General features: G+C 40.1%; 1 protein-coding gene across 24 annotated transcripts in view; it reads right to left on the bottom strand.

The window, feature by feature from the left end:
- Positions 1–7,548: 7,548 nt before the first annotated feature.
- SHISA6 (shisa family member 6) overlaps positions 7,549–26,142 on the bottom strand; it is a 306,509-nt gene continuing 287,915 nt past the window's right edge. For 9 of the 24 annotated variants that reach the window (XM_069749242.1, XM_069749251.1, XM_069749256.1 and 6 more), the window contains 3 exons: positions 24,317–24,379; positions 17,855–17,980; positions 7,549–10,769 (listed from right to left, as the gene is read on the bottom strand). In XM_069749242.1, coding sequence (XP_069605343.1) covers positions 10,195–10,769; positions 17,855–17,980; positions 24,317–24,379 — 764 coding nt within the window. In that variant the 3' untranslated portion in view covers positions 7,549–10,194. Of the gene's footprint in view, positions 10,770–17,827; positions 17,981–24,316; positions 24,380–26,142 lie in introns of all 24 variants that reach the window. The other 15 variants (XM_069749236.1, XM_069749237.1, XM_069749234.1 and 12 more) reach the window with 3 other exon arrangements.

Genomic DNA, 26,142 nt, shown 5'->3' on the forward strand with positions numbered 1-26,142 from the left:
CTGCTACAAGATACCTCATTGCATATATGTCTATGCTATTCCTGTGATTAACTGTATCCCTGCTGCAAGATACCTGATTGCATGTATGTCTCTGCTATTCCTGTGGTTTACCATATCCCTCCTGCAAAACAACTAATTGCATATACATCTCTGCTATTCCTGTGGTTTACCGTATCCCCCTGTGAGATACATGATTAAGTATAAGTCTCTACTAATCCTGGGGTTATCTGTATCCTTGATACAAGAGGCCAGATTGAATGTATGGATTTGCTACTCCTGTGATTAACTGCATCCTTGCTGCAAAAGACTTGATTGCATATATGTCTTTGCTATTTCTGTGGTTAACTGTATACCTGCTACAAAATATCTGATAGCATGTACGTCTATACTCTTCCTATGGTTAACCATATCCTTGCTGCACGATTGCTGATTACATTTATGTCGCTGCTATTCTTGTGGTTTACCACATCCCTGTATCCCTGCTGCAAGAAACCCGCTTGCATATACATCCCTGCTATTTCTGTGGTTAACCGTATCACTGCTACAAGATATTTGATTGCATGTACATCTTTGCTATTCCTGTGGTTAACCATATCCCTGCTGCAAGATACCTTATTGCATATACGTCTTTGCTATTCATGTGGTTATTTATGGCTTGTTAATAGAATCCTTGTTTTATGGAGCCTCTGGAAGTGCCACTCTCCCTCTTTTTTCCTTCTGATTGCATGCACTTTGCTACTCCAGATCTGAGTGTCCATGTGCCATCCTTTGTACCCTGATGTCCTGATCTTCGCAGATCGACATACTCTCCGACAGGTCCAGCTCGACTGCGTCATGGCCTCTGGTCTGTGCTGCTCACCATGACCTTCGGCTTAGAGACTCCTCCTCACCAGGTGAGCCCATAATAACATGGTTTTCATTAACATTTAATCAGGGCCCTTCAACCTTTGGATCTTCATCACTTTCTAAACTACAACTCCCAGCATGCTTGGACAGGTATAAGCTCACATCGCATGCTAGGAGTTGTAGTTTCACAACAGCTTAAGACCTCTGATTTAGATTTTCCATGTTTCATGTGTTCCTAAACAGAAATCAAAGACTGCAACTTTTTTTTTCCCATTTATTTTATTTCCGAAAATTGTGAACAGTAATAGCTCATCACTGTTCGCATACATAAAGATGAGCTACCCCGACGCGCGCCAGCTTTCAGGATGATTCACCGTCTCGATCCGCTCTCAATTGCTTTTTTTTCGAGAGGCTTCAGCGAAGTTGACAATTTTACATCCGTTTACAAAAAGGCAAAATAATGGTTTACAGAAAAAAAAAACATCTTTATATAGACACGGCTTTTGCTTTTGTCAAAAGTTGACTCTTGCGGCCGTTAAATCGCTCCTCGGCTTCATTTTGAGGGAAAATTATTTTTGTTGGATTTTTTTTTTTTTTGTAATTTACGTTTTGTCATCTGGTAAAGAGGAAATCATTTTTTAATGTCCCTTTAATGACACACTCGCAGCGGTATCGGATCTCTGAGGCTTCGTGACTTTTTTCTTTTAGCGCTGGTCAGTGACGTCTGGCATAAAAACCACAGGATTATTGCAAATCATAAAGGCCCAGGACTCGAAATCCGCCACTGATTAATGGAAAAATGCAGCAAACGACAAGAGACTCTCAACAAGGGGCAACTCTGGAAGTCCGAAAAACAGAGGCGAAAAAGGGACGAAAACCATTATGTGATGAGATAATACATAAAATCTGGAAATTCTAAGCACATACCGGGGATTATTAGAGGTTTTCAAAGTAGACGCCCTCCAGTGTCTGAACAGTGACTGACCATCATCTCTGAAAATGGGCTAATCAGTGTTTGATTACAAAGACTAGTGATATAAAGTGTGGAGAGATAATCATTCCATAGTGAAAAGGGGATAAAGAGAAGACTAAGGATCAAAGAAATGTCCGTATTATCCCGCATGTGATAGCAAGCAAGAGATGCCAAAGAATTGTACACATCTCATACTGTACTGCTGAGTACTGATGAAATATGGATCGAAAGGCTAAATTCGCTGAACTCAGCCCAAAATATAAAAATACAACTACTATAATACTGCCCTATGTGCAAGAATATAACTACTATAATACTTCTCCCTATGTACAGGAATATAACTACAATAATACTGCCTCCTATGTACAAGAATCTAACTACTATAATACTGCTCCTATGTACAAGAATATAACTACTATAACACTGACCCCTATGTACAAGAATATAACTACTATAATACGGCTCCTATGTACAAGAATATAACTACTATAATACTGCTCCTATGTACAAGAATATAACTTCTATAATACTGCCCCCTATGTACAAGAATATAACTACTATAATACTGCTCCCTTTGTACAAGAATATAACTACTATAATACTGCTCCTATGTACAAGAATATAACTACTATAATACTGCCCCTATGTACAAGAATATAACTACTATAATACTGCTCCCTATGTACAAGAATATAACTACTATAATACTGCTCCCATGTACAAGAATATAACTACTATAATACTGTCCCTATGTACAAGAATATAACTACTAAAATACTGCTCCTATGTACAAGAATATAACTACTATAATACTGCCCCCTATGTGTAAGAACATAGCTACTATAATACTGCCCCTATGTACAAGAATATAACTACTATAATACTGCTCCCTATGTACAAGAATATACAGTGGGGCAAAAAAGTATTTAGTCAGTCAGCAATAGTGCAAGTTCCACCACTTGAAAAGATGAGAGGCGTCTGTAATTTACATCATAGGTAGACCTCAACTATGGGAGACAAACTGAGAAAAAAATATCCAGAAAATCACATTGTCTGTTTTTTTAACATTTTATTTGCATATTATGGTGGAAAATAAGTATTTGGTCAGAAACAAATTTCATCTCAATACTTTGTAATATATCCTTTGTTGGCAATGACAGAGGTCAAACGTTTTCTGTAAGTCTTCACAAGGTTGCCACACACTGTTGTTGGTATGTTGGCCCATTCCTCCATGCAGATCTCCTCTAGAGCAGTGATGTTTTTGGCTTTTCGCTTGGCAACACGGACTTTCAACTCCCTCCAAAGGTTTTCTATAGGGTTGAGATCTGGAGACTGGCTAGGCCACTCCAGGACCTTGAAATGCTTCTTACGAAGCCACTCCTTCGTTGCCCTGGCGGTGTGCTTTGGATCATTGTCATGTTGAAAGACCCATCCACGTTTCATCTTCAATGCCCTTGCTGATGGAAGGAGGTTTGCACTCAAAATCTCACGATACATGGCCCCATTCATTCTTTCATGTACCCGGATCAGTCGTCCTGGCCCCTTTGCAGAGAAACAGCCCCAAAGCATGATGTTTCCACCACCACGCTTTACAGTAGGTATGGTGTTTGATGGATGCAACTCAGTATTCTTTTTCCTCCAAACACGACAAGTTGTGTTTCTACCAAACAGTTCCAGTTTGGTTTCATCAGACCATAGGACATTCTCCCAAAACTCCTCTGGATCATCCAAATGCTCTCTAGCAAACTTCAGACAGACGGGCCCGGACATGTACTGGCTTAAGCAGTGGGACACGTCTGGCACTGCAGGATCTGAGTCCATGGTGGCGTAGTGTGTTACTTATGGTAGGCCTTGTTACCTTGGTCCCAGCTCTCTGCAGTTCATTCACTAGGTCCCCCCGCGTGGTTCTGGGATTTTTGCTCACCGTTCTTGTGATCATTCTGACCCCACGGGGTGGAATTTTGCGTGGAGCCCCAGATCGAGGGAGATTATCAGTGGTCTTGTATGTCTTCCATTTTCTAATTATTGCTCCCACTGTTGATTTCTTCACTCCAAGCTGGTTGGCTATTGCAGATTCAGTCTTCCCAGCCTGGTGCAGGGCTACAATTTTGTTTCTGGTGTCCTTTGACAGCTCTTTGGTCTTCACCATAGTGGAGTTTGGAGTCAGACTGTTTGAGGGTGTGCACAGGTGTCTTTTTATACTGATAACAAGTTTAAACAGGTGCCATTACTACAGGTAATGAGTGGAGGAAAGAGGAGACTCTTAAAGAAGAAGTTACAGGTCTGTGAGAGCCAGAAATCTTGATTGTTTGTTTCTGACCAAATACTTATTTTCCACCATAATATGCAAAAAAAATGATAAAAAAACAGACAATGTGATTTTCTGGATTTTTTTTCTCAGTTTGTTTCCCATAGTTGAGGTCTACCTATGATGTAAATTACAGAGGCCTCTCATCTTTTTAAGTGGTGGAACTTGCACTATTGCTGACTGACTAAATACTTTTTTGCCCCACTGTAACTACTATAATACTGCTCCCATGTACAAGAATATAACTACTATAATACTGCCCCTATGTACAAGAATATAATTACTATAATACTGCCCCTATGTACAAGAATATAACTACTATAATACTGCCCCTATGTACAAGAATATAACTACTATAATACTGCCCCATGTACAAGAATATAACTACTATAATACTGCCCCTATGTACAAGAATATAACTACTATAATACTGCCCCTATGTACAAGAATATAACTACTATAATACTGCCCCCTATGTACAGGAATATAACTACTAGCTACTATAATACTGCTCGTAAATAGAAGAATATAACTACTATAATACTGCCCCCCATGTACAGGAATATAACTGCTATAATACTGCCCCCTATGTACAAGAATATAACTACTATAATACTGCTATGTGCAAGAATATAACTACTATAATACTGTCCCTATGTACAAGAATATAACTACTATAATACTGCCCTATGTACAAGAATATAACTACTATAATACTGCTCGTAAATAGAAGAATATTGCTATGTAATACTGATATAATACACTACTATGAGGCGGTATGTCTTTTGCTGGTCCCGGCTTCCCCTCGTTGGATCAGGGGTAGATTCCTCGTGTGGTAAATGCAGTTTCATTGTTTCTGCTCCTTGTTCTCGGGTCATTACAATCCTCAGGACGCAGCGAGTCGTTTTCCTAGAAGCTTCAGGTCCCCGGTGTCTTTTCACCACGACATATGGGCACAGTTTCGAAAGCTTTTCCTTCTGAGGGATTTTTTATTTTCTCGTTAGCTTTCAGATCGGGGCTGTCATGTTACATTTGTCTACTTGAGCACAAGTGACAAAGAAGGATGATGTGATGGCTTCTCTCCCTACGGGGGATTGTCATTCCCTCACACTGGTTGAGAACGAGGGCGACGCTACCTCTCATATCTGTATGAGAGAAGATATATGGCCGCCCCATCCGATCAGGGTTGTGCTCCGTTGTGATATTATTATTATTGGGGGGTCTCATTATTACCAGATATTAGCGCTCACATTATAATTTGGCCGTTCACTCGAATTTGGCGCTGAAATTCCATTTCCATTGATTGTGCCTTATTATGTTCTCATGGTCTATCGAGAACCTGGAGCACAAGAAAGACAGAGTTAAACAATCTATATCTTACCTTTCACCTTACTTGTTCCTCTACTTCAGAACTTGGCACTGCTAAGGATTGCGGGGAGTATTCAGAAGTGGTGATGAGCGGATCATTTGGCATTAAAATATGCAGGCTTCCCCAAAATTTGATTTGTAGTGAATATATTCTCTGCACATTGAACACTCCTTATTATCCTCTGGGATCTCTCCATATCACACAGCATAATGAATGTAAGACTTAAAGAAAGTAATACTCACCTCATCGCTCACCTTTCAGGCCACTAGCTGTCCAGTCTTCTTTCTTCACTTCTCCGGCAATCACCTGTTCCCTGCTAGATACCAGTTTCTTCTTTCTTCACCTTTCTGGCTTTCCCTTCTTCACCGCTTGATACTAGCCTTCCGGTCTTCTTCTTTCTTCACCTTTCCAGCTGCCCCTTGTTCACTGCTAGATACCAGCCATCCGGTCTTCTTCTTTCTTCACCTTTCCAGCTGCCCCTTGTTCACTGCTAGATACCAGCCTTCCGGTCTTCTTCTTTCTTCACCTTTCCAGCTGCCCCTTGTTCACTGCTAGATACCAGCCTTCCGGTCTTCTTCTTTCTTCACCTTTCCAGCTGCCCCTTGTTCACTGCTAGATACCAGCCTTCCGGTCTTCTTCTTTCTTCACCTTTCCAGCTGCCCCTTGTTCACTGCTAGATACCAGCCTTCCGGTCTTCTTCTTTCTTCACCTTTCCAGCTGCCCCTTGTTCACTGCTAGATACCAGCCTTCCGGTCTTCTTCTTTCTTCACCTTTCCAGCTGCCCCTTGTTCACTGCTAGATACCAGCCATCCGGTCTTCTAATTTCTTCACCTCTGTGAACGACCATTGTTCGCTGCTTGATGCGAACCATCCAGTCTTCACCTCTCCATCCGCCCCCTGTGCACTGCTAGATACCAGCCGTCCGGTCTTCTTCTTTCTTTGCCTCTGCAAACGACTCTTGTTCGCTGTTTGTTACAATCCATTCGGTCTTCACCTCTCCATCCACCCCCTGTGCAATGCTAGATACCAGCCGTCCAGTCGTCTTCTTTCTTCTCCTTTCCGGCCGCCCCCTTTTTACTGCTAGATACCAGAAATCTAGTCTTCTTTCTGGCATTGCATGCTGCATTTCCGTCTTACCTATAGCGTAGGACTGTTATCCCAATCAGTGCACTTTGTAAGGTCATGACCTTACAATGAGCAGAGACCACCAAGACCTGTTCACTGCCACAAGTTCTAAGCGATAGTGAAGAGGCCATAGATCCAGCGGAATGTAGATTACCGGATGACGGCCAGCGTATTTTTCTTATTTTTACTATTTGCCAGCTGTAAATTGTCAACCAAAAATGCGGTCAGTCCTTTTTTTTTTTTCTTTGCAAAGCTCAAATCCCAAAGTATTTGTATTCGCGTAGAATTGCAAATTTCAGAAGAGTCAACTCAAATTCGATCCACCATAGATCGATCCACTCATCTCTGGTCAGAAGGTTAGAAGACCGCATAATTTTATATACATTGGGTTAAGCAACACTAATAGCATTAACTTGACAGTCAACTCTACGTGGTCAAGAAGCCCCCACCACAGTTCACGCCTTAGTTTGGACTTTATTGGTAGACCCCTTATCAACCTCTCCACTCTCTGATCTTCACAGCGAGATTTCTCACCTGCTAACTTCTTCTCTCTTAACTTTCTTCCAAACCTCATTGGTTTGGCCAACTGGAGATGGAGAAGATTATTTTGAGGACTACAGTTGTTTTCTGTTGGATCTGGAGCCACCAAAGGATTCTCTGGTGGGACAATTCTTCCCAGAAACCTTTTGATAAAGCGATCTGGCAAAATGAAACTCTGAAAAATTGCCTCTTCACACCTTATTAAAATTGGCAAAAGTTTCTAAATTGTAGTAGTCCTCCTGTTTTTAGAAGGTTCCCTCTGATCCTAAGTTCTGTGTTTTCCACCATCTTATAAAAATGGGTTCTTCTGTACAAGATGTTGGTGCTTTAAAATTAGGTAAAAATTGAAGTACATTTTTGAAAAATCTCAATAATACGAAAAGTCCATTAAGATTTCAAAGGGTAAATATCCTTTATTTCAAAGTACGATGTCAACAGTATACCATTGCCTTATCTACCTCCCCACCTCCCAGCTTCTACGAGCTGACGAAGTCTCCAGGGTTAAAAACATTTCACCTTCATTTCATACATAATTTATTACACACCTTACAAAAACATTTCGCTTCCTCTAATGTACATTTTATGTCTGAAGTTTAGTATACCATGAAATTAAGATGCCAGTGTAATATATGACAAGCAGAACAACAGACAACGCATATCGAACGCCAAAAAAAAAAAAAATCTATAGGCAATTTTTATTTTTATTTTCATCTAAAACTAGCCTAAAATAAGGCAAAATAAAAGATTTATTTCTTATAGATTACGGCACAGCGGATTGGTTTTTTTTATTATTAGATTTTTATTGTTAATTGCCCAATTTCACTTGAACTTAAAAAAATATGATTTTATTTCACAGCCACAAAATTAACAAAAACAAATTTGAAAATTATTTTATTGCTGGTTTTGATGGAATGACCACCCTAAAAATCTGTCCCCTCAAAAATTAAATTATATGCGTTGCCATAAAATAATCTGGGGATTTTTGGACTAGTTTATTCTTTTTTTAATATATTTTTAAATATTAAATGTTTTTGGTGAAATTCATAATTATATATAGGTGTATATATATTTTGTAATCAATTCTACTTTTTTTACATTTATTTCATTTTTTCACATTTTTTCTTTTTTTTTTTTTTTTTTTTACAATTAATCACATCACACTAAAATGTAAACCCTGTCGAGAAAGACGAGAGCGCACATACAAAAATGTTCAATTTTTTTTCGGAAACACAGGAAATTCACTATTCTAAAGTCTAAACCAACCAAGATTTTTTTTATTTTTTATTTTCAACTCAAACAACCAAGACTTTATAACCTAAGACACTTATTTGTGCAATTATGCCGTCAGACATATTAATTTTCCATACAAAAAAAAAATGTTTCACCAATTGAATGAGCTTAAAAATCATTTGTTTGGTGTCAAATTAATTAAAATATTGCAGAATTTTTTAAATAAAAAATAAATAAATTCACAATGTTTATTTCCGTTTTATTTTTACAGACTGTAATACCTCTGGAAGCCTGCAGGTGTCGATGTAACATCTGCTGCCTGTGTTTGCTTGGTTAGAAAGCAAAAATGGGATTTTTTTTCTCTTTTTAATATAGTTTTGATTACAAAATGTCGTATCGTACATGTCTAGAAAACGATGTAGACTACGTAGCACTAGAAAATGTCCATGTCTGTGAAAGATGACCGCCGAGAAACGTAATTACACTGAATATTTATATTGAATATATATGTTTGTAAAAATGTAACAAGCCTGGGGGTGTGCATGTGGTATTACTGTAATACCTAAGGTTAAATAGTTTTTTTTTTTACTTTTATTTTAAAAAACATAGAAAAAAACGGCAAATGAGACTTAGTTTTAGAAATATATGGCACAAGTATGTTAATAATATGGGTCATTTATTTAGTAAAATCTACAGAGTCGTAGAATGGCCTCTTTCCCGTAAGCTTAGGTTTATTTTATTTTATTTTTTAACACGTCTAATATATCAGATAAAAGGTATAACAGGATAATTACACTTTTGATTTCACTTTTTTTTTTAGATACAAGTATTTTTTATATATATATTTTTTTACAACATGAGTAATCTACATATGCAAAACATCACGAGTCATATTAAAAAAAAATGGTATATTTTAATAGGATGGCCGAGTGGTTCGAAAACAGCGGTGAGGATGGCAAACATTTCCAACTTTTTTGAAGAAGTCGAAAATGTTTTCACCAGCCGACGGTGAGACACAAGTCACCGTTATGATGGAAGGCATGTGAGGTCCAGAGAAGGTCTTACAAAATATCCATGTATTTTACAGACTCGTGACATCATCATCGTCTAGAAGAAATTCCCGCCCCGATCTAACCTACCACGTCTATTTACAAAGAGTGTTAAGATAAAAATTGGATGGATGGACGATGGACTCTAGTTTTGTGCTTGTTGAGACGCACCCCAACTAATTCCTACCTTAAGAGAGCAGACGATTTATAGGCACTAATAAATATTTTGTAAAAAGATGACCCTTCTTCCAGATAAAATCCTCTCCACCACACTAAGTGAGTTTTTACTTTTACGACCTCACCACCGAGAGGGAAATGCCGGCAACCTACCGGATGGACCGATGAAGAACGTGAGGCGTTAAGGAGTTGACTACATGCTACATATAGAAATAATAATTGGCCATGTTGGTACTACAGCCAGGAGGCTCCGTCCCCACAGTCAATATACAAATGATCATGGTTGACCAAGTCTACCAAAAACAAAAAAGTCTCCTTTTTGATGAACCCATCGATAAACCCAAGCATGTTAGCAAAGATAAGCCCTTAGATAACTCCTTCAACGACCCTATCTTTCAAATCCAGCTTCTTCTGTTTTGCGTGACCACTCGTGACACGGACAAGAATGAGCAATGGGCATGAGGTTGACCGATGTGACATAAAATCGACGGTCTTCTTGGCCCACAAGGCCACTTTAGTGTGGTATCCTGGGACTGCTTCAGTCTGTAATGATAATCTACAAACCACAACACGTAAATCAAACAGTCACTTCTGTTTTGCTAGCTGTGCGGTACTGTTGGTGGTGTCCGGGAATATAATGCAGTTGTTCGACCGTGTTGTGCCTTCGTGAAGCGAAGGCTTGGCGTTTGGCAGCAGTTTGGTTCACACCCAACGTATTATATAAGTTATTTGAGGCACTGGGATGAGAGTGCATTTTTGTCATCCGGTAACGATCCAACACGGGAGTGGAAACAAAGACATCCGTTTGGGAAATGGCTCTTGATATAGACTTCTCTTGAAAGTCAGACCTCTTGAGGGTCATGGCCTTGTCTGGTGACAGTAGAGGATCTTGAGAGTGTAGCCGTTCGGCAGATAGAAGCTGCTCATCTGAAAGAATTCGATCATATGACATGCCGTACCCTTCTTCCGGCATGTTCTTGTCCGGAGACAAGACTCGGTCCTGAGACATGGCCCGTACAGGTCTTCTCGGCCTCTCTCTATAGTTCGACTGATCCTGAGTCATTTTTATGACGTTAAGGGGAAGCGTCCCTCTAGCAGCCAGATCGGGAAGGTGCCGTCTTCTCATATAATATTCATCGGCTTCTTTGTCAGCTGTAAAAAAAGAAATAAAGATGATTAGACTCTACAATTCTTTTGAGCTTTCGATGATCATAGATCTTCAGATCTTTTGACCTTGGAAACAATGAGTCGTTGAGATGTATTAAGGAGCTGGAATGGAGATGAAACCTGCAAGACACAACCTCAAAGGAGACACCAAAATGTATCAAAAATCCATTGAAAACCAAAATACATATAAAACACACCAGTGTTTGAGACCTTTTGTAAATTATTGGTTGGACAGTTGGGTTGAGCACCAAGGATGGCAGTGTGTACTCTATGTAGCCAATTCAGGTTGGGAAGTAAACCTGATCGGATGCCAGATCCCACCAGCCTGGGGATCCAGGGTGACCAAGATGCTGGTCAAGCCGTGAGCGTGTCTAATGTTAAATTTTGAGCCGATCCCTAAGCAATCCAGTGCCTTAACAACATCAGCCAACACCTTTTTATAACAAAAATAGTAGTAGGGGGTAAATTGGTGGAAGCGTAAAATACTGACTAGCTATCTGCATCATATATAAAACAAGAAATGCAGCAGCCTCTGTATGCATTTATACCTGTTCTCACTTACTTTATTCTATTCAGAGGTCAGTATTTTCCAGTGCACTGATGAAGGTGGTGATGGCCGCCATATTTGGCTGATCTCCTCCCATAAGATTAAGGCTGTTGTTAATTAGCACTGGATTCTCACGATCCTCTGTATTTATAGCTTTTAGCTTGGGAAGGACATTTCTGAAAAATATTTGGTTCAGGGTCCCACCAGAAAGTGGTTGCCTTGTCAAGGCAGATACTTTATAGTGGTGCATTCAAGTTTTTGAACCCTTCAGAATTTTCCATTTTGGAGTAAGTTTTACCTAAAACTACATCAGATTTTCACACGAGTCTTAAAAACAGATAAAGAACCAAATCAAACAGAAGGGTACAAATATTAGACTGTCATTATTTTTAATTGAGGAAAACGATCCAATGTCACTGTCATCCTCGTATCAACCATAAGAGCATAGCTTCTCTACGAAATGGAATCGGCCATAGAAAAAAGAGCTGACTCTCTCTACCTTTTGCTCAACGACCCCCAAATGATGCCATGTCTGGCTGTCCCACCACTACTACTGTCCCAAAATGGCGACAGATGTTGACAATTACTGTCACCCTTCTATTTTTTTCAGTGGGTGGGGTAGTTGGGGCCTGCCACAAAGCTCCCGTGATCCCTTTGCCAGTGATAAAGGAGCCTCTCCAGAGGATTGCTGTTGACATTGTTGGGCCTCTGGCCATCCCCAGCAGCTCTGGAAAATGGTTCAACCTTACTGTGGTAGACTCAGGTCATGTCTGGTTTATTGCCGGTCCTCTGTAAGAAAATGCAGGTGCAGCATGGCTATCAAGCTTGTATCACCTACAGACCAATGGTTTGTGTGAATGAGTCAGTGGTACTTTTAAGCAGATGTTTAAAATGCTGGTTGAGTCCCATGGGCGCTAGTACCTCCCATACCTGCTCTTTGCTTACAGAGAGCCACCACAGGCCTCAACGGGGTTCTCTCCCTTCGAGCTCCTCTACTGGAGAGGAGTCCAGAAACCCTTTGGTAAGGGAATCCTGGGAAGGAAAACTTGTTACTTCTTAAGGGTTCGACATCGAGTATGTCATGCGGTTTTATAACAAAATGCAGCCATTGATGCTGCTAGTGCGTGAAAATATGTTGCAAGCCCAGGCTGAGTACATGTGGGGGTTGCCTGGTTGCTAGGGAATCCCCACATGTAATCAAGCAGGCTAGTAGCTGTAAATCATTCAGCTGCCACGATGAAAACTAAATCTCCGAACAGTCATAAATACTCGGACACCACCCGAGCATGCTCAGGAAAACCTTGACAGATGTCCAGAAGGCAGTCATTGACAGACTCCACAAGGAGGGTAAGCCACAAATGTCATTGCTAAAGAAGCTGGCAGTTCACACAGTGCTGTATCCAAGCATATTAATGGAGAGTGTAGTGGAAGGAAAAAGTGTGGCAGAAAAAGGAGCACAAGCAACCGGGATAACCACAGCCTTGAAATGATTGTCAAGAAAAGGCCATTCAAAAACTTGGGGGAGATTCACAAGGAGTGGAGTGCTGGTGGAGACATTGCTTCAAGAGCCACCACACACAGACGTCTCTAGGACATGGGCTACAAGTGTCACATTCCTTGTGTCAAGCCATTCATGACCAGTAGACAACGCCAGAAGCGTCTTACCTGGGACAAGGAGAAAAAGAACTGGAATGTTGTCAGTGGTCCAAGATGTTGTTTTCAGATTAAAGTAAATTTTGCATTTCATTTGGAAATCAAGGGCCCAGAGTCTGGAGGAAGAGTGGAGAGGCCACAATCCAACCTGCTGGAGGTCTAGTGTGAAGTTTCCACCATCAGTGATGGTTTGGGGAGCCATGTCATCTGCTGGTGTAGGTCCACTGTGTTTTATAAAGACCAAAGTCAGCGCAGCCGTCTACCAGGAAATTTTAGAGCACTTCATGCTTCCCTCTGCCGACAAGCTTTATGGAGATGGAAATGTCATTCTCAAGCAAGACTTGTCCCTGTCCACACTGCCAAAAGTACCAATACCTGGTGTAAAAAGAACAGTATCACTGGGCTTGATTGTCAGCAAACTCGCCTGACCTTAACTCCATAGAGAATCTATGGGGTATTGACAGGAGGAAGATGAGAGACACCAGACCCAACAATGCAGACGAGCTGAAGGCTGCTATCAAAGCAACCTGGGCTTCCATAACCCCTCAGCAGCGCCACAGGCTGATCGCCTCAATGCCACGCCGCATTGATGCAGTAATTGATGTAAAAGGAGCCCCGACCAAGTACTGAGTGCATTTACTGAACACACATATCAGTAGGACAACATTTCGGATTCTACAATCATTTTTCCTAGCTGGTGTTATAAAGTATTCTAATTTACTGAGATAATGACTTTTGGGTTTTCATTGGCTGTAAGCCATAATCATCATCATTAACAGAAATAAACACATGAAATTGATCACCCTGTGTGTAATGACTGTATGTAATATATGAGATTCACTTTTTGTATTGAAGAACTGAAATAAATTCACTTTTTACGGATATTCTAATTTTGTGAGAAGCATCTGTATCTATTATTTATCTATCTATTATCTATTTATTATCTATCTATCATCGATCTATTATCTATCTATGTATTATCTATCTGTTATCTATTATCTATCTATTACCTATCTATTATCTATCTGTCTATCTATGTATCTATCGGTTTTCTCCTATCACAGAATGTATAATGCAGAAAGATCTGGCATGTTGGACCTGCCATTGTCACCTCATTAAAGGGGTGCACAAACTATCTTACTTAACTTGCTGATTAATGGGGTCTGACTGCTGGGATCGATGCCCTGAAATCACCAGTTACAATGGAGTAGCCAAGAGCAGCGCTCGTCCGTCTCTGGCAGTCCCATGTTGTCTGAGTGGTCAGAACCCAACGATCTTCTCAACATTTGCCTTTGCCTTTTTTAAGTCCTGACCTTGGGTCCAGCCACTGATGCCAATTTGCATAATCTCCGCTAATTTAATTCCTTTTTCCCATAAATAACATGTTCGCTCTTCGTTTCCATGGATTGAACATTGTGATGAATATTGAAAAACCCAAGACTTCCCCTTTAATTAAAGCCTGTTGCGTTAACCCCGGCCTTGCCCTTCCTTGACATCCCCTGATCTGCCACCAAGTGATTTATGTTCTCGCCAGTCAGAGATAAAATGTTAATAAATATTCACCGAAGCTCCGAGAACGGGTTATACATTTCTGTTTTTGTCTTTCTGAGAAAAATATTGCTTTATATGCAGAAGAAATTATCCGGAGTATTTAGGAAATCCTTCCCGGTTGAGTCCGGTGGTCTCTCCGGCCCGTTCTATAATGCTGGGCCTCATATCCGTCATGGAAATGGAGTGGTCTGCTCCATCCATTCATACATATGCAGAGGAGGCCTTCAGCCCCCGGAGCTGACATTGATGAATTCTGCTCTTCCACAACAGTCCTGTGTTCTCCGCAGATTGGGTGTGTCACCACAAAATGAGCAATTTGTTTCTTTGCTAAACTGGTTGCTCGGTAAATTATGGCTTCTCGTCTGCCGGCGGTTGGAGGAGAAGGGGGGCACTGTAAAAACCCTGAAGTGACAGTGAAAAGCAATTAATCTAAAAAAACGTAAATCTGCAAATCCAGGAATTTGTTTTAGGAAGTGAGAAATATTAATTTGCATTCTTCTGGCAGAACTAGGCCTCCCCTTCTTCCCGTTCTCCATGTTTATGTCTACTGCCGCATCAGGGGCTTTCGGAAGGGTCGTTAGCCACTGGGTAAAGTGACCGGACTCACGAGTTGTCTGTCCATTTCCCCTCTGGTGTCATTCCTGCCTGTTTTTCCTAATACAAAAATGGGCAAGGATGACAGAGGAAGGGAGGAAGGTGCATCCGGCGGTGTCGCTGTTCTGTGCAAAACGAGCGGGAGAATAGCCGACTTTCATCTGTGATCTTTGGGTTGAAAAAGTGGCTCAACTTAGTGGTAGTATGGTCATAGTCATTGTCGTAACTTGGTGGTAGTATGGTCATAGTCAGTGTCGTAACTTGGTGGTAGTATGGTCATAGTGTCAGTGTCGTAACTTGGTGGTAGTATGGTCATAGTCAGCATCGTAACTTGGTAGTATGGTCATAGTCAGCATCGTAACTTGGTGGTAGTATGGTCATAGTCAGTGTCAGAACTTGGTGGTAGTATGGTCATAGTCAGTGTCAGTGTCGTAACTTAGTGGTAGTATGGTCATAGTCAGTGTCAGTGTCGTAACTTGGTGGTAGTATGGTCATAGTCAGCGTCGTAACTTGGTAGTATGGTCATAGTCAGTGTCGTAATTTGGTGGTAGTATGGTTATAGTCAGTGGTGTAGCTTGGCGGTAGTATGGTTGTAGTCATGATACAGCTTGTTGGTAGTATTGTCATCATCAGTACTGTATCTTTGGCATAGTATTGTCATCAGTGACATAATGTGGTGGCAGCATGGTTATAGTTAGCGGTGTAACTTGCTATTATGGTCACAGTCCGTGGTGTAACTTGGTGGTCGTATGGTCATAATCAGTGGTGTAACTTGTTGGTAGTATAGTCATAGTCAGTGGTGTAGCTTGGTGGTAGTTTCGTCATGATCAGTACTGTAACTTCAGTGTAGTATGGTCATAGTCAGTGGTGTAACTTGTTGGCAGTATGGTCAAAGTCAGTGGTGTAACTTGGTGGTAGTATGGTCATAGTCAGTGTTGTAACTTGGTACTAGTATGATCATAGTCCGTGGTGTAAGTTGGTGGTATTATGGTCATAGTCAGTGTCATTAGTGGTGTAACTCGATGGTTGTGTGGTCATAGTAAGTAGAGTAACTTGGTGGTAGCATGGTCATAGTCAGTGTTGTAGCTTGGTGGTAGTATCGTTGTCATCAGTACTGTAACTTGGGCATAGTATGGTCATAGTCAGTGGTGTAACTCGGTGGCAGTATAGTCGTTGTCAGTGCCATAACATTGTGGTCGAATGGTTATTGTCAGTGCCACAATTGTGGTTGTAGTCAGCGGTGCAACTCGCTGTTATGGTCATAGTCAGTGGTGTGACTTGCTATTATGGTCATAGTCAGTAGTGTAACTTGGTGGTAATATGGTCATAGTCATTGTCGTAAATTGGTGATAGTATGGTCATAGTCAGGGGTGTAACTTGGTGGTAGGAAGATAGTAGTCAGTGGTCTAACTTGGTGGTAGGGAGGAAGGTGTGAACACTTGTGCTCATCCAGGGACCTGATCCCAGGAAGGGAGAAAAAGAAATCACATGTCTAGTCAGGGAGTTGTTGGAGTGACTTCAAGGGGCAAGGATCTAGGAAGAGGTCCTGGAGCGCATGGATGGATGGCTTATGGAGTTTGGAGATCGGTTGCTGGCTAGGCTGGTTCCCCTTGTCATGGTTGAGAGATCTGTCATCTGGATTTAAGGACTGTTGCTGCTGGATACATGGGATTCAGTTGTGTTATATTTCATCTGGAAGAGCGTGGACTGTAACTACAGACTATACTGGCAGAAGATATAAAATCTGAGGGCCAACCAAAACTTGAGAAACAGTGAGAATCGTCTGGTATGGTGGCAGTGGGACTACCGATCCCAGGGAGAGGATTTTGTGGACTGGGGGCAATGTATTTTGGCCATCTATCCGGAGTTCGAAGTAAGGAATAAAAAATAGTTGTATCGTTAACCTGCTTAGGTGATTATTACAACCCACAATCTCAGATCTTTATAGTAGTGATATTGTTGTTGGACATACAGAGTTCTAGATAACCTACACCATTATCCTTAGTTGGGTGTTGGTAGTGGCAGTGATGGTAGAGGTGAAGATTTCTTGATACCATAAATCCTTCTTTGGGTTATTGTGGCAGAGATGCTGGAGATGAAGAGTTCCAGATAACCTACAAAATCATTCTTAGTTGGGTGGTGTTAGTGGTAGTGATGATGGATATGAAGAGATCTTCATATCCTACACCCATTATCCTTAGTTGGGTGGTGGCGGTAGAGATGATGGAGACAAAGTGTTAGCGACAGCCTACACCAACATCCTTAGAAGGGAGCTGGTGGTGCTAGTGAAGGTGGAGATGAAGAGTTCTAGAAACCCTAAATTGTCATTGTTTGGTTATTGTGGTAGTGATGGTGTAAGTGAATTGTTCCAGATGACCTACAAGTTAGTTGGGTGATGCTGGTGATGGCCGTGATCCTGGAGATGAAGAGATCCAGAAACCCTAAACTGTGATGCTTATTTGGGTTGTGGTGGTGGTGGTACCTTCAACATCATCTTTAGCTGGGATATGGTGGTATTGATGGTGGAGATGAAGAGTTCCGGATGACCTACATCATCATTTCACAGGGTTTTCAGACAGATAACATAGACATAAAACCGTGATTTGCATGAAATGCGTTTGCACAGATTGTAGACCGGACATTTATATTGACTACCTATCCGAGGCAATGAACGTGAAATGAAATGAACGACACCTACTCAATTTCTTCATAGAGGAATATTTACTTGGATTGGTCTTGACGGCTGACTCGTAGGACGGAGGGAGGTGGGAGAGGTTCTGAAAGGATCTTGAGAAGGACAGATCATACGGCTCAGTCGCAGAGGTCAGGATGTTGTTCACACGTGGTTTTTCTGCAAAAGCAAAATATATGTGGGTTATAAGACGAAGTGCTCATGTCTAGTCACACACACATATATATGTACAGCTGGTATAATCTGGGCATCTCCTATATATAATTACGGTATATATGTACAGCTGATATAATTTGGGCATCTCCTGTATATAATTATATATGTACAGCTGGTATAACCTGGGCATCACCTGTATATAAATATATATGTACAGCTGGTATAACCTGGGTATCTCCTGTATATAATTATATATGTACAGCTGGTATAACCTGGGCAACTCCTGTATATAATTATATATGTACAGCTGGTATAACCTGGGCATCACCTGTATATAAATATATATATGTACAGCTGGTATAACCTGGGCATCTCCTGTATATAATTATATATGTACAGCTGGTATAACCTGGGCATCTCCTGTGTATAATTATATATTTACAGCCGGTATAACCTGGGTATCGCCTGTGTATAATTACATATGTACAGCTGGTATAACCTGGGCATTTCCTGTATATAACTATATATGTACAGCCGGTATAACCTGGAATCTCCTGTATATAATTATATATGTACAGCTGGTATAACCTGGGCATCTCCTGTATATAATTATATATGTACAGCCGGTATAACCTGGGTATCTCCTGTATATAATTATATATGTATATTTTTATAACCTAAGTATCTCCTGTATATAATTATATATGTACTGTTGGTATAACCTGGGCATCTCCTGTATATAATTGTATATCTACAGCCGGTATAACCTGGGTATCTCCTGTATATAATTATATATGTATATTTTTATAACCTAAGTATCTCCTGTATATAATTATATATGTACTGTTGGTATAACTTGGGCATCGCCTGTATATAATTATATATGTACAGCCGGTATAACCTGGGTATCTCCTGTATATAATTATATATGTATAGCTGGTATAACCTAAGTATCTCCTGTATATGATTATATATGTACAGCCGGTATAACTTGGGTATCACCTGTATATAATTATATAATTACAGTCGGTATAACCTGGGTATCGCCTGTATATAACTATATATGTACAGCTGGTATAACCTGGGCATCTCCTGTATATAATTATATATGTACAGCTGGTATAACCTGGGCATCTCCTGTATATAATTATATATGTACAGCTGGTATAACCTAAGTATCTCCTGTATATAATTATATATGTACATCCGGTATAACCTGGGTATCGCCTGTATTTAATTATATATGTACAGCTGGTATAACCTGGACATTTCCTGTATATAATTATATATGTACAGCTGGTATAACCTGGGCATCTCCTGTATATAATTATATATGTACAGCTGGTATAACCTAAGTATCTCCTGTATATAATTATATATGTACAACCGGTATAACCTGGGTATCACCTGTATATAATTATATAAGTACAGCCGGTATAACCTGGGTATCGCCTGTATATAATTATATATGTACAGCTGGTATAACCTGGGCATCTCCTGTATATAATTATATATGTACAACTGGTATAACCTGGGCATCTCCTGTATATAATTATATATGTACAGCTGGTATAACCTGGGCATCTCCTGTATATAATTATATATGTACAGCTGGTATAACCTGGACATCTCCTGTATATAATTATATGTACAGCTGGTATAACATGGGCATCTCCTGTATATAATTATATATGTACAGCCAGTATAACCTGGGCATCTCCTGTATATAATTATATATGTACAGCTGGTATAACCTGGGCATCTCCTGTATATAATTACCGTATATATGTACAGCTGGTATAACCTGGGCATCTCCTGTATATAATTATATATGTACAGCTGGTATAACCTGGACATCTCCTGTATATTATTATATATGTACAGCTGGTATAACCTGCGCATCTCCTGTATATAATTATATATGTACAGCTGGTATAACCTGGGCATCTCCTGTATATAATTATATATGTACAGCTGGTATAACCTGGGCATCTCCTGTATATAATTACCGTATATATGTACAGCTGGTATATCCTGGGCATCTCATGTATATATAAATCCAAACCTACAGGGCCCTGTGTGATAAAGTGCTTGCCCCCTAAACCTATAACCCATAGCCGGCAATGAGTCTTTTACAATGCTCTGGAGGAATTTTGGCTGTAATTCAGCAACAATGGACGGTTTCCGAGCATGAACCACCTTTTTAAAGTCATGCCACAGCATCTCAATCAGATTAAGGTCAGGACTCTGACTAGGCCACTCCAAAGTCTTAATTTTGTTTTTCTTAAGCCATTTAGAGGTGGACTTGCTGGTGTGTTTTGGGTCATTGTCTTGCTGCATAACCCAAGTGCACTTCAGCTTAAAGGGAACCTGTCAGCAGGATTGTGCACAGTAACCTATACACAGTGTCAGGTCGGCGCCATTATACTGATTTAAATGGTACCTTGGTTGATGAAATCTGTCTAATGGTTGTTCTTTAATGCTTATTTTCAGTTTTGTGAAAACAAATGTATTAATGGCACATAAAACATGTGATTTTGCTGCAGAGCAGGTCCCACAGCTGGCACCTGCCCGCAGAAGTTTTTTTTTAAACTATATACAGATATTCGTTATACAAACTAGGGGGTGGGTCAGTGAGGGATCAGTGACCTGTCAGCAGGCTGCATTATGAATATCTAATCAGAGCAACACATTCACCAACCCCGCCTTAGGCCACAAGAATCTCATTAACACAAAACTGAAAGTAAAGATTAAGAAACAACCACAAGACAGATTTCATCAACCAAGGTATCATTGTAATCAGTATAACAGCACCGACCCGACACTGTGCGTAGGTTACTGTGCACAATCCTGCTGACAGGTTCCCTTTAAGGTCACGAACATATAATAGGACTTTTTACTTCAGGATTTTTTGGTAGACAGCTGAATTCATGGTTCCATTTACCACAGCAATTCTTTCAGGTCCTGAAGTAGCAAAACAGCCCTAGACCATCACATTACCACCACCATATTTTACTGTTGGTATGATGTTCCTTTTTTGAAATTCTGAGTTACTTCTACGCCAGATGTAATGGGACATAGACCTTCCCAAAAGTTCAACTTTTGTCTCACCAAGCCACAGAGTATTCTCCCAAAAATCTTGGGCATGATTAAGTTTTTTTCTGGTAAAACTGAGACCAGCCTGTATGTTCTTATTGCTCAGCAGTAGTTTTTGTCTTGGAACTCTGCCATGCAGGCCATTTTTGCCCAGTTTCATCTTATAGTGGAATCATTAGCACAGACCTTAACTGAGACAAATGAGGCCTGCAGTTCTTTAGATGTTTTTGTGGGGTCTTTTGATCCCTATTGGATGATTTGTGGCTCTCTTGCGGTAATGTTGGTCAGCCGGCCACTCCTGGGAAGGTTCACCATTTCCATGTTTTTACCATTTGTGGATAATGGCTCCTACTGTGGTTCATTGGAGTCCCAAAGCTTTAGAAATGGCTTTATAACCTTTTGCAGACTGATAGATTTCAAATACTTAGTTTCTCATTTGTTCCAGAATTTCTTTGGATCACGGCATGATGTCTAGCTTTTAAGGATCTTTTGGTCTACTTCAATTTGTCAGGCAAGTCCTATTTAAGTGATTTTTTTTATTGAGAACAGGTGTGGCAGGTATCAGGCCTGGGCGTGGCTAGAGAATGTGACTTCAGCTTTCCAAAGATGTGATAAACAACAGTTAATTTATGTTTTACGGGGGGTGGGTGGCAATCACTTTTTCACACAGGGCCCTGTAGGTTTGGATTTCTTTTTCCCTTAATAATAAAGACCTTCATTTAAAAATTGCATTTTGTGTTTCCTTGTGTTTTCTTTGTCTGATATTTACATTTGTTTGGTGATCGTAAGTATTTAAGTGTGACAAACAAGCAAATGAACAGGAAATCATGAAGGGGGCAACTATTTTTTCACACAACTGTATATGTACAGCTGGTACACTTTTTATATATGAGAACATGTTTAATTCACTCCGATATCAGCTCCTGCGGCCCAGAAGAAGATAAATAAACCCTCATCACTGCGGGGTGGAAGCATCTTGTCGTTTCGTACATAAATACATTTTAGGAGAACCACCGTCTGCTCGTTTTTGCCAGCAGTCACACATCTGAACGTTTTGGAAGCTTGGCGTTTCATTTACATATGTTTCAAGAGTAAACTCCGCAGCGGGAGCTGTATGTTCTGCAGTCGGCTCCGATCTCTGCAGAGCTGAGGTCACTGTCAATCACCCGCGCGCTCTACAATTATGTGATCTACAAATAGACGTCTCCAGGAGTTCAGAGGAACCTAACAGAATTACGCTTCACCCTGGTGAAACTTTGCTCCAGACTTGCGCAATTGGCCGTCAACTTTTCCACATGACGCAATGTTTATAGCTCTCCATCCAGATATAACATAGTATATAACTGTGGGAATATTGTAAGACTCTATCAACCAAACTTACGAGCCTTGGATTTGAATAATCCAAATGCAATAATTTTGCAAGAAACAACAGACTGTCCTATTCCTTAAGCTTCCAATTTAACAGAAGAAGTAGATTGACTTTTTTCGATGGATGAGCCACCACATATTTTCTTGGTTTTGGAAGTGACTTCTAGCCTTTTGGACTTACGGAAACCAGAGGATGGATAAGTTCAGAGACACTGCAGGCCATGGTAGCATGTTGAAGCCACACTGGCTGCTCACCGTATTACCAGCTACATTTTTGAAAAATGGCTCCTATGACACTTTGGAGAAATGGCCAAACCACTACTTCCACCATCAAGTCAATGAAACGCTGAGCAGTCAGTGTACCTGAAAGGAAGACTGGAGGAGTTCGGCTACTGTACATTGTCACCCTATAATCCCAGGAATATGACTAGTGTGATGTTCTCTCATGAAGGCCTCTTCATTGACCTCATGCCACCTATATAAAAGGCTATCATGGTGCAGAGTAAGTAGGCAATGGGGGGCTGGAATGAAAATCTGTCCTCTTCAGAATGAGTTCTGCTTTTTTCTTGGATGCAATGATAATCTGTGCTTGGTCTGGATACCAAGTGGGCAACACAATGAAGATCGTCACACTGGTCATACTCCTGAAATTGTCAATTTTTTCATTGTTTGCTAATCGTTAACATGTCTAACCACCCTGCATTCATGTCTTTTTCTTCTTGGTGTTTCAGTTTCAGTGCTGAGGGATGTAGTTTCAATATGGGTTTCCCACCACGTTTGAATGAATGTTGTGTTGGAACTTCGTTCCTCTTATGATACATCAGAAGTCCACATTGGTGGAAAGTCGTAGTTCTGAACTTCCAATTTTCATTGTCAGCATTACACATGGTATATTGTGCAGAAATGAAGGGAAGTTCTATCTTTGGTTTTCTTCTGATATGCCATGGAGACAAATCAGAGGATAACATTGGTGGCCATTGGTAATATGACCACCAACTTTTGTAATATGATACTTCTACTGAGCCTCTACTGAGCACCTAATATCACCTAATGCATAGAATTCCTAAGATGATGGTTTTTTGCTAAACTTCTCAAACTTTGTTTGGAAATTTCCATGGTATGGAAGATGAATGATGATTTTCAGCCATGGCCCCCAAAGAACATGGTTATAGGAACTTGACTCATCATATCATGGTGATACCAGTCAAACCCACTCCATTGAAATCATGCATATGCTTATCAGACTGGTATCTTTCTATCCCTACATGCTACCTTAACCATATACTCATACATACTCAACAAGACCAATTTCACTAGAAAACTCAACAATGCTACCAATGTTCCTAAAAATTAGGATCTTTACTACACCAAGGGCTTCAAAATTTACGGTAGAGCCTAGCTGACCAAGTTCAAGTGAAGATGAAGCCATTCTATGAAAATAATGACCCCCAAACCCCAAACATATTGGGTTGATCTGCTCAATGTGTTGGTGGGTGGTCTCCAATGTGGAACAAAAATCAGTATCTGGTTGTAATTATACTGAAGGTTGGTGAAATACCCCAATATAATTAAGAGATACACACGTATAACAAACACATATATTAAAACAGTATGGAATACAATACAGGACAGATGCAACATAGTATAAACTACTTACATTAGGAATTAGTAGCCCTGCCCCTGTGAGCTGACAATCTACTATCGTTTGTTTATAGGGCACTGTGCCACCTGCCAGCCTGGCTGTTTTTTCATCTTGAAAAGTGGCCAATTGACTTGGATGCAGTCAGGACCTCTGCAACCCTATTTGCATTCTATGGTCCCTTGGGGTATGTAAGGGAAATTGTATACAGTCCTAAAACCTAGAAAGTGCCTTACCGTTTGTGGGTGTCTGGGAGGCGTTATTGAGCACGAGGTGATTATAATTTTGCTGATGGTCACCTAAAAGAAAATAGAATGTAGTCTATAAATGAAACATCTTATGTTCGGGTGATGATGTTGATGATGGTTGGATGTTGTGAAGGTCGTTACTGTTCTTGTGCCTATTTTGAGTCTACGTATGTTGGCTCTGACAATCAAGCTCAGATCTGGATTACTAACCTAGTGACTTAGAAAGGGATAATGAGAATACAATATTACTAAATTGGCAATATTTCCAAATGTGTAGATCTTCTCCAAATTTTATGATCCACCAAGGAAGAAAATACCCATCAACTCAATCTAAAAAGAGTCTTAAAACATTGACTTGATGACCATGGCTTAGAGAAGCATTTTTCGATTAGCTACCTCATTAGCACAAAAGCAAGGATCTGCTAAGACTTGTATATTGCAGATGTAATTTCAGATCTTGCCAAAATTGTTTTGATTTATTGTAGTATATAGAAGTTCTACCAAAATACGTAGAATGTCACTTTACTGACCAGATACAATGTAATGATATTACCAATGACCATAAGACCTAGAAGATCAGAATACCTTTTAGACCCAACAAGACAATGGTACAAAGCGGAAATCAAATTGGCTCAAATTTTTGCCAAAAAAAGGGCATATATGCCTTGTTCCAAATTTATTTTGATCTTTAAACCCTTTAGACTATTTTGAAAAATATTTAGAATGGGAATGTGACTTTGAAAAAAGGAGAAGTAGCCTAAAATGTTTGAAATTGTACAACATTTTGGTAAATATTTTAAGTAGTAATTTTATAACTATTGTAAATTTTGTAAGAATTCATCTAAACGAATTCAACCAAAACATTCAATTATTCTACGAATATTCCAATCTCAACATGGTGATCCGTAAAAATCTATGGTCATCAATCATTCGAATCCAACCCCGCTCTGATTATGTCCTCAAGAGATCTGTCCTCAATGTCAATTTCATTCTTGAAGGGGTTTCCTTTGAAATACTTGTATTCAAATCCACCCCTGCTCTGATGAGGTCTTCAGGACAGAAACAGATTTGTTCTCATTGTCAGTCTCAGTCTTGAAAGGGTTTCCTTTCAGAACACCAAAACAGATTGGTGGTGGTGAATGATAAAAGGTCTTATTCTGTGTTTTGGTGGTGGTTACTCAAAAGTTTGGGAAGTTCAACCAAGAACATAGTTGCTGGACCCCATAGTCTGTCTTTGATCACGTCTACTGCTGGAAAAATATTAAAAAACATTCAACCTTGGAGAGGATGCTCCTTATCTACTAAAACTGATCCGGAATATTTATAGTACTACATGTCCTCTAGTCTGGTAAATTTGGCCCAACTGAAGTGGTGGCCATGTTGCTAAACGCCCAACTTTCTCAGAAACTAGAAGTAAAATTTTAACATAACTTGGCAGAGGGCAATTCAAGGACTTGTTTTGAGGAAACATGCTAACTATTGTTTCAGAATTGGCTGTAATTCGCATAGGTGGCGGTTCTCTTCCTCTAATCAGCATTATTGGTTCGTTAAAAGGCAATAATTAAAAATCAAACATAAATATTACCTCCTCTTCCTTGGCACCGAAGACACAGGGATGAATGTGGAGACTAATTGCCATTGTTTGAGTGAATTACAACCTGCAGGCCTATAATTTCATGAGAAATTAGCCTGTTGGGAGAAGGAGAATCCTAAGAATGGGAGGAAGCGGGGAGTTTTACTGGGGACTCTTAGAAGAGATAATCAAGTCTCTCATTACCCTGGGAGGCATGGAGCAGATCACCTTATCTGTCACC

The sequence above is a fragment of the Ranitomeya imitator genome, chromosome 2 (assembly GCF_032444005.1).
Source record: "Ranitomeya imitator isolate aRanImi1 chromosome 2, aRanImi1.pri, whole genome shotgun sequence".
In the NCBI taxonomy this organism is placed as follows: Eukaryota; Metazoa; Chordata; class Amphibia; order Anura; family Dendrobatidae; genus Ranitomeya; species Ranitomeya imitator.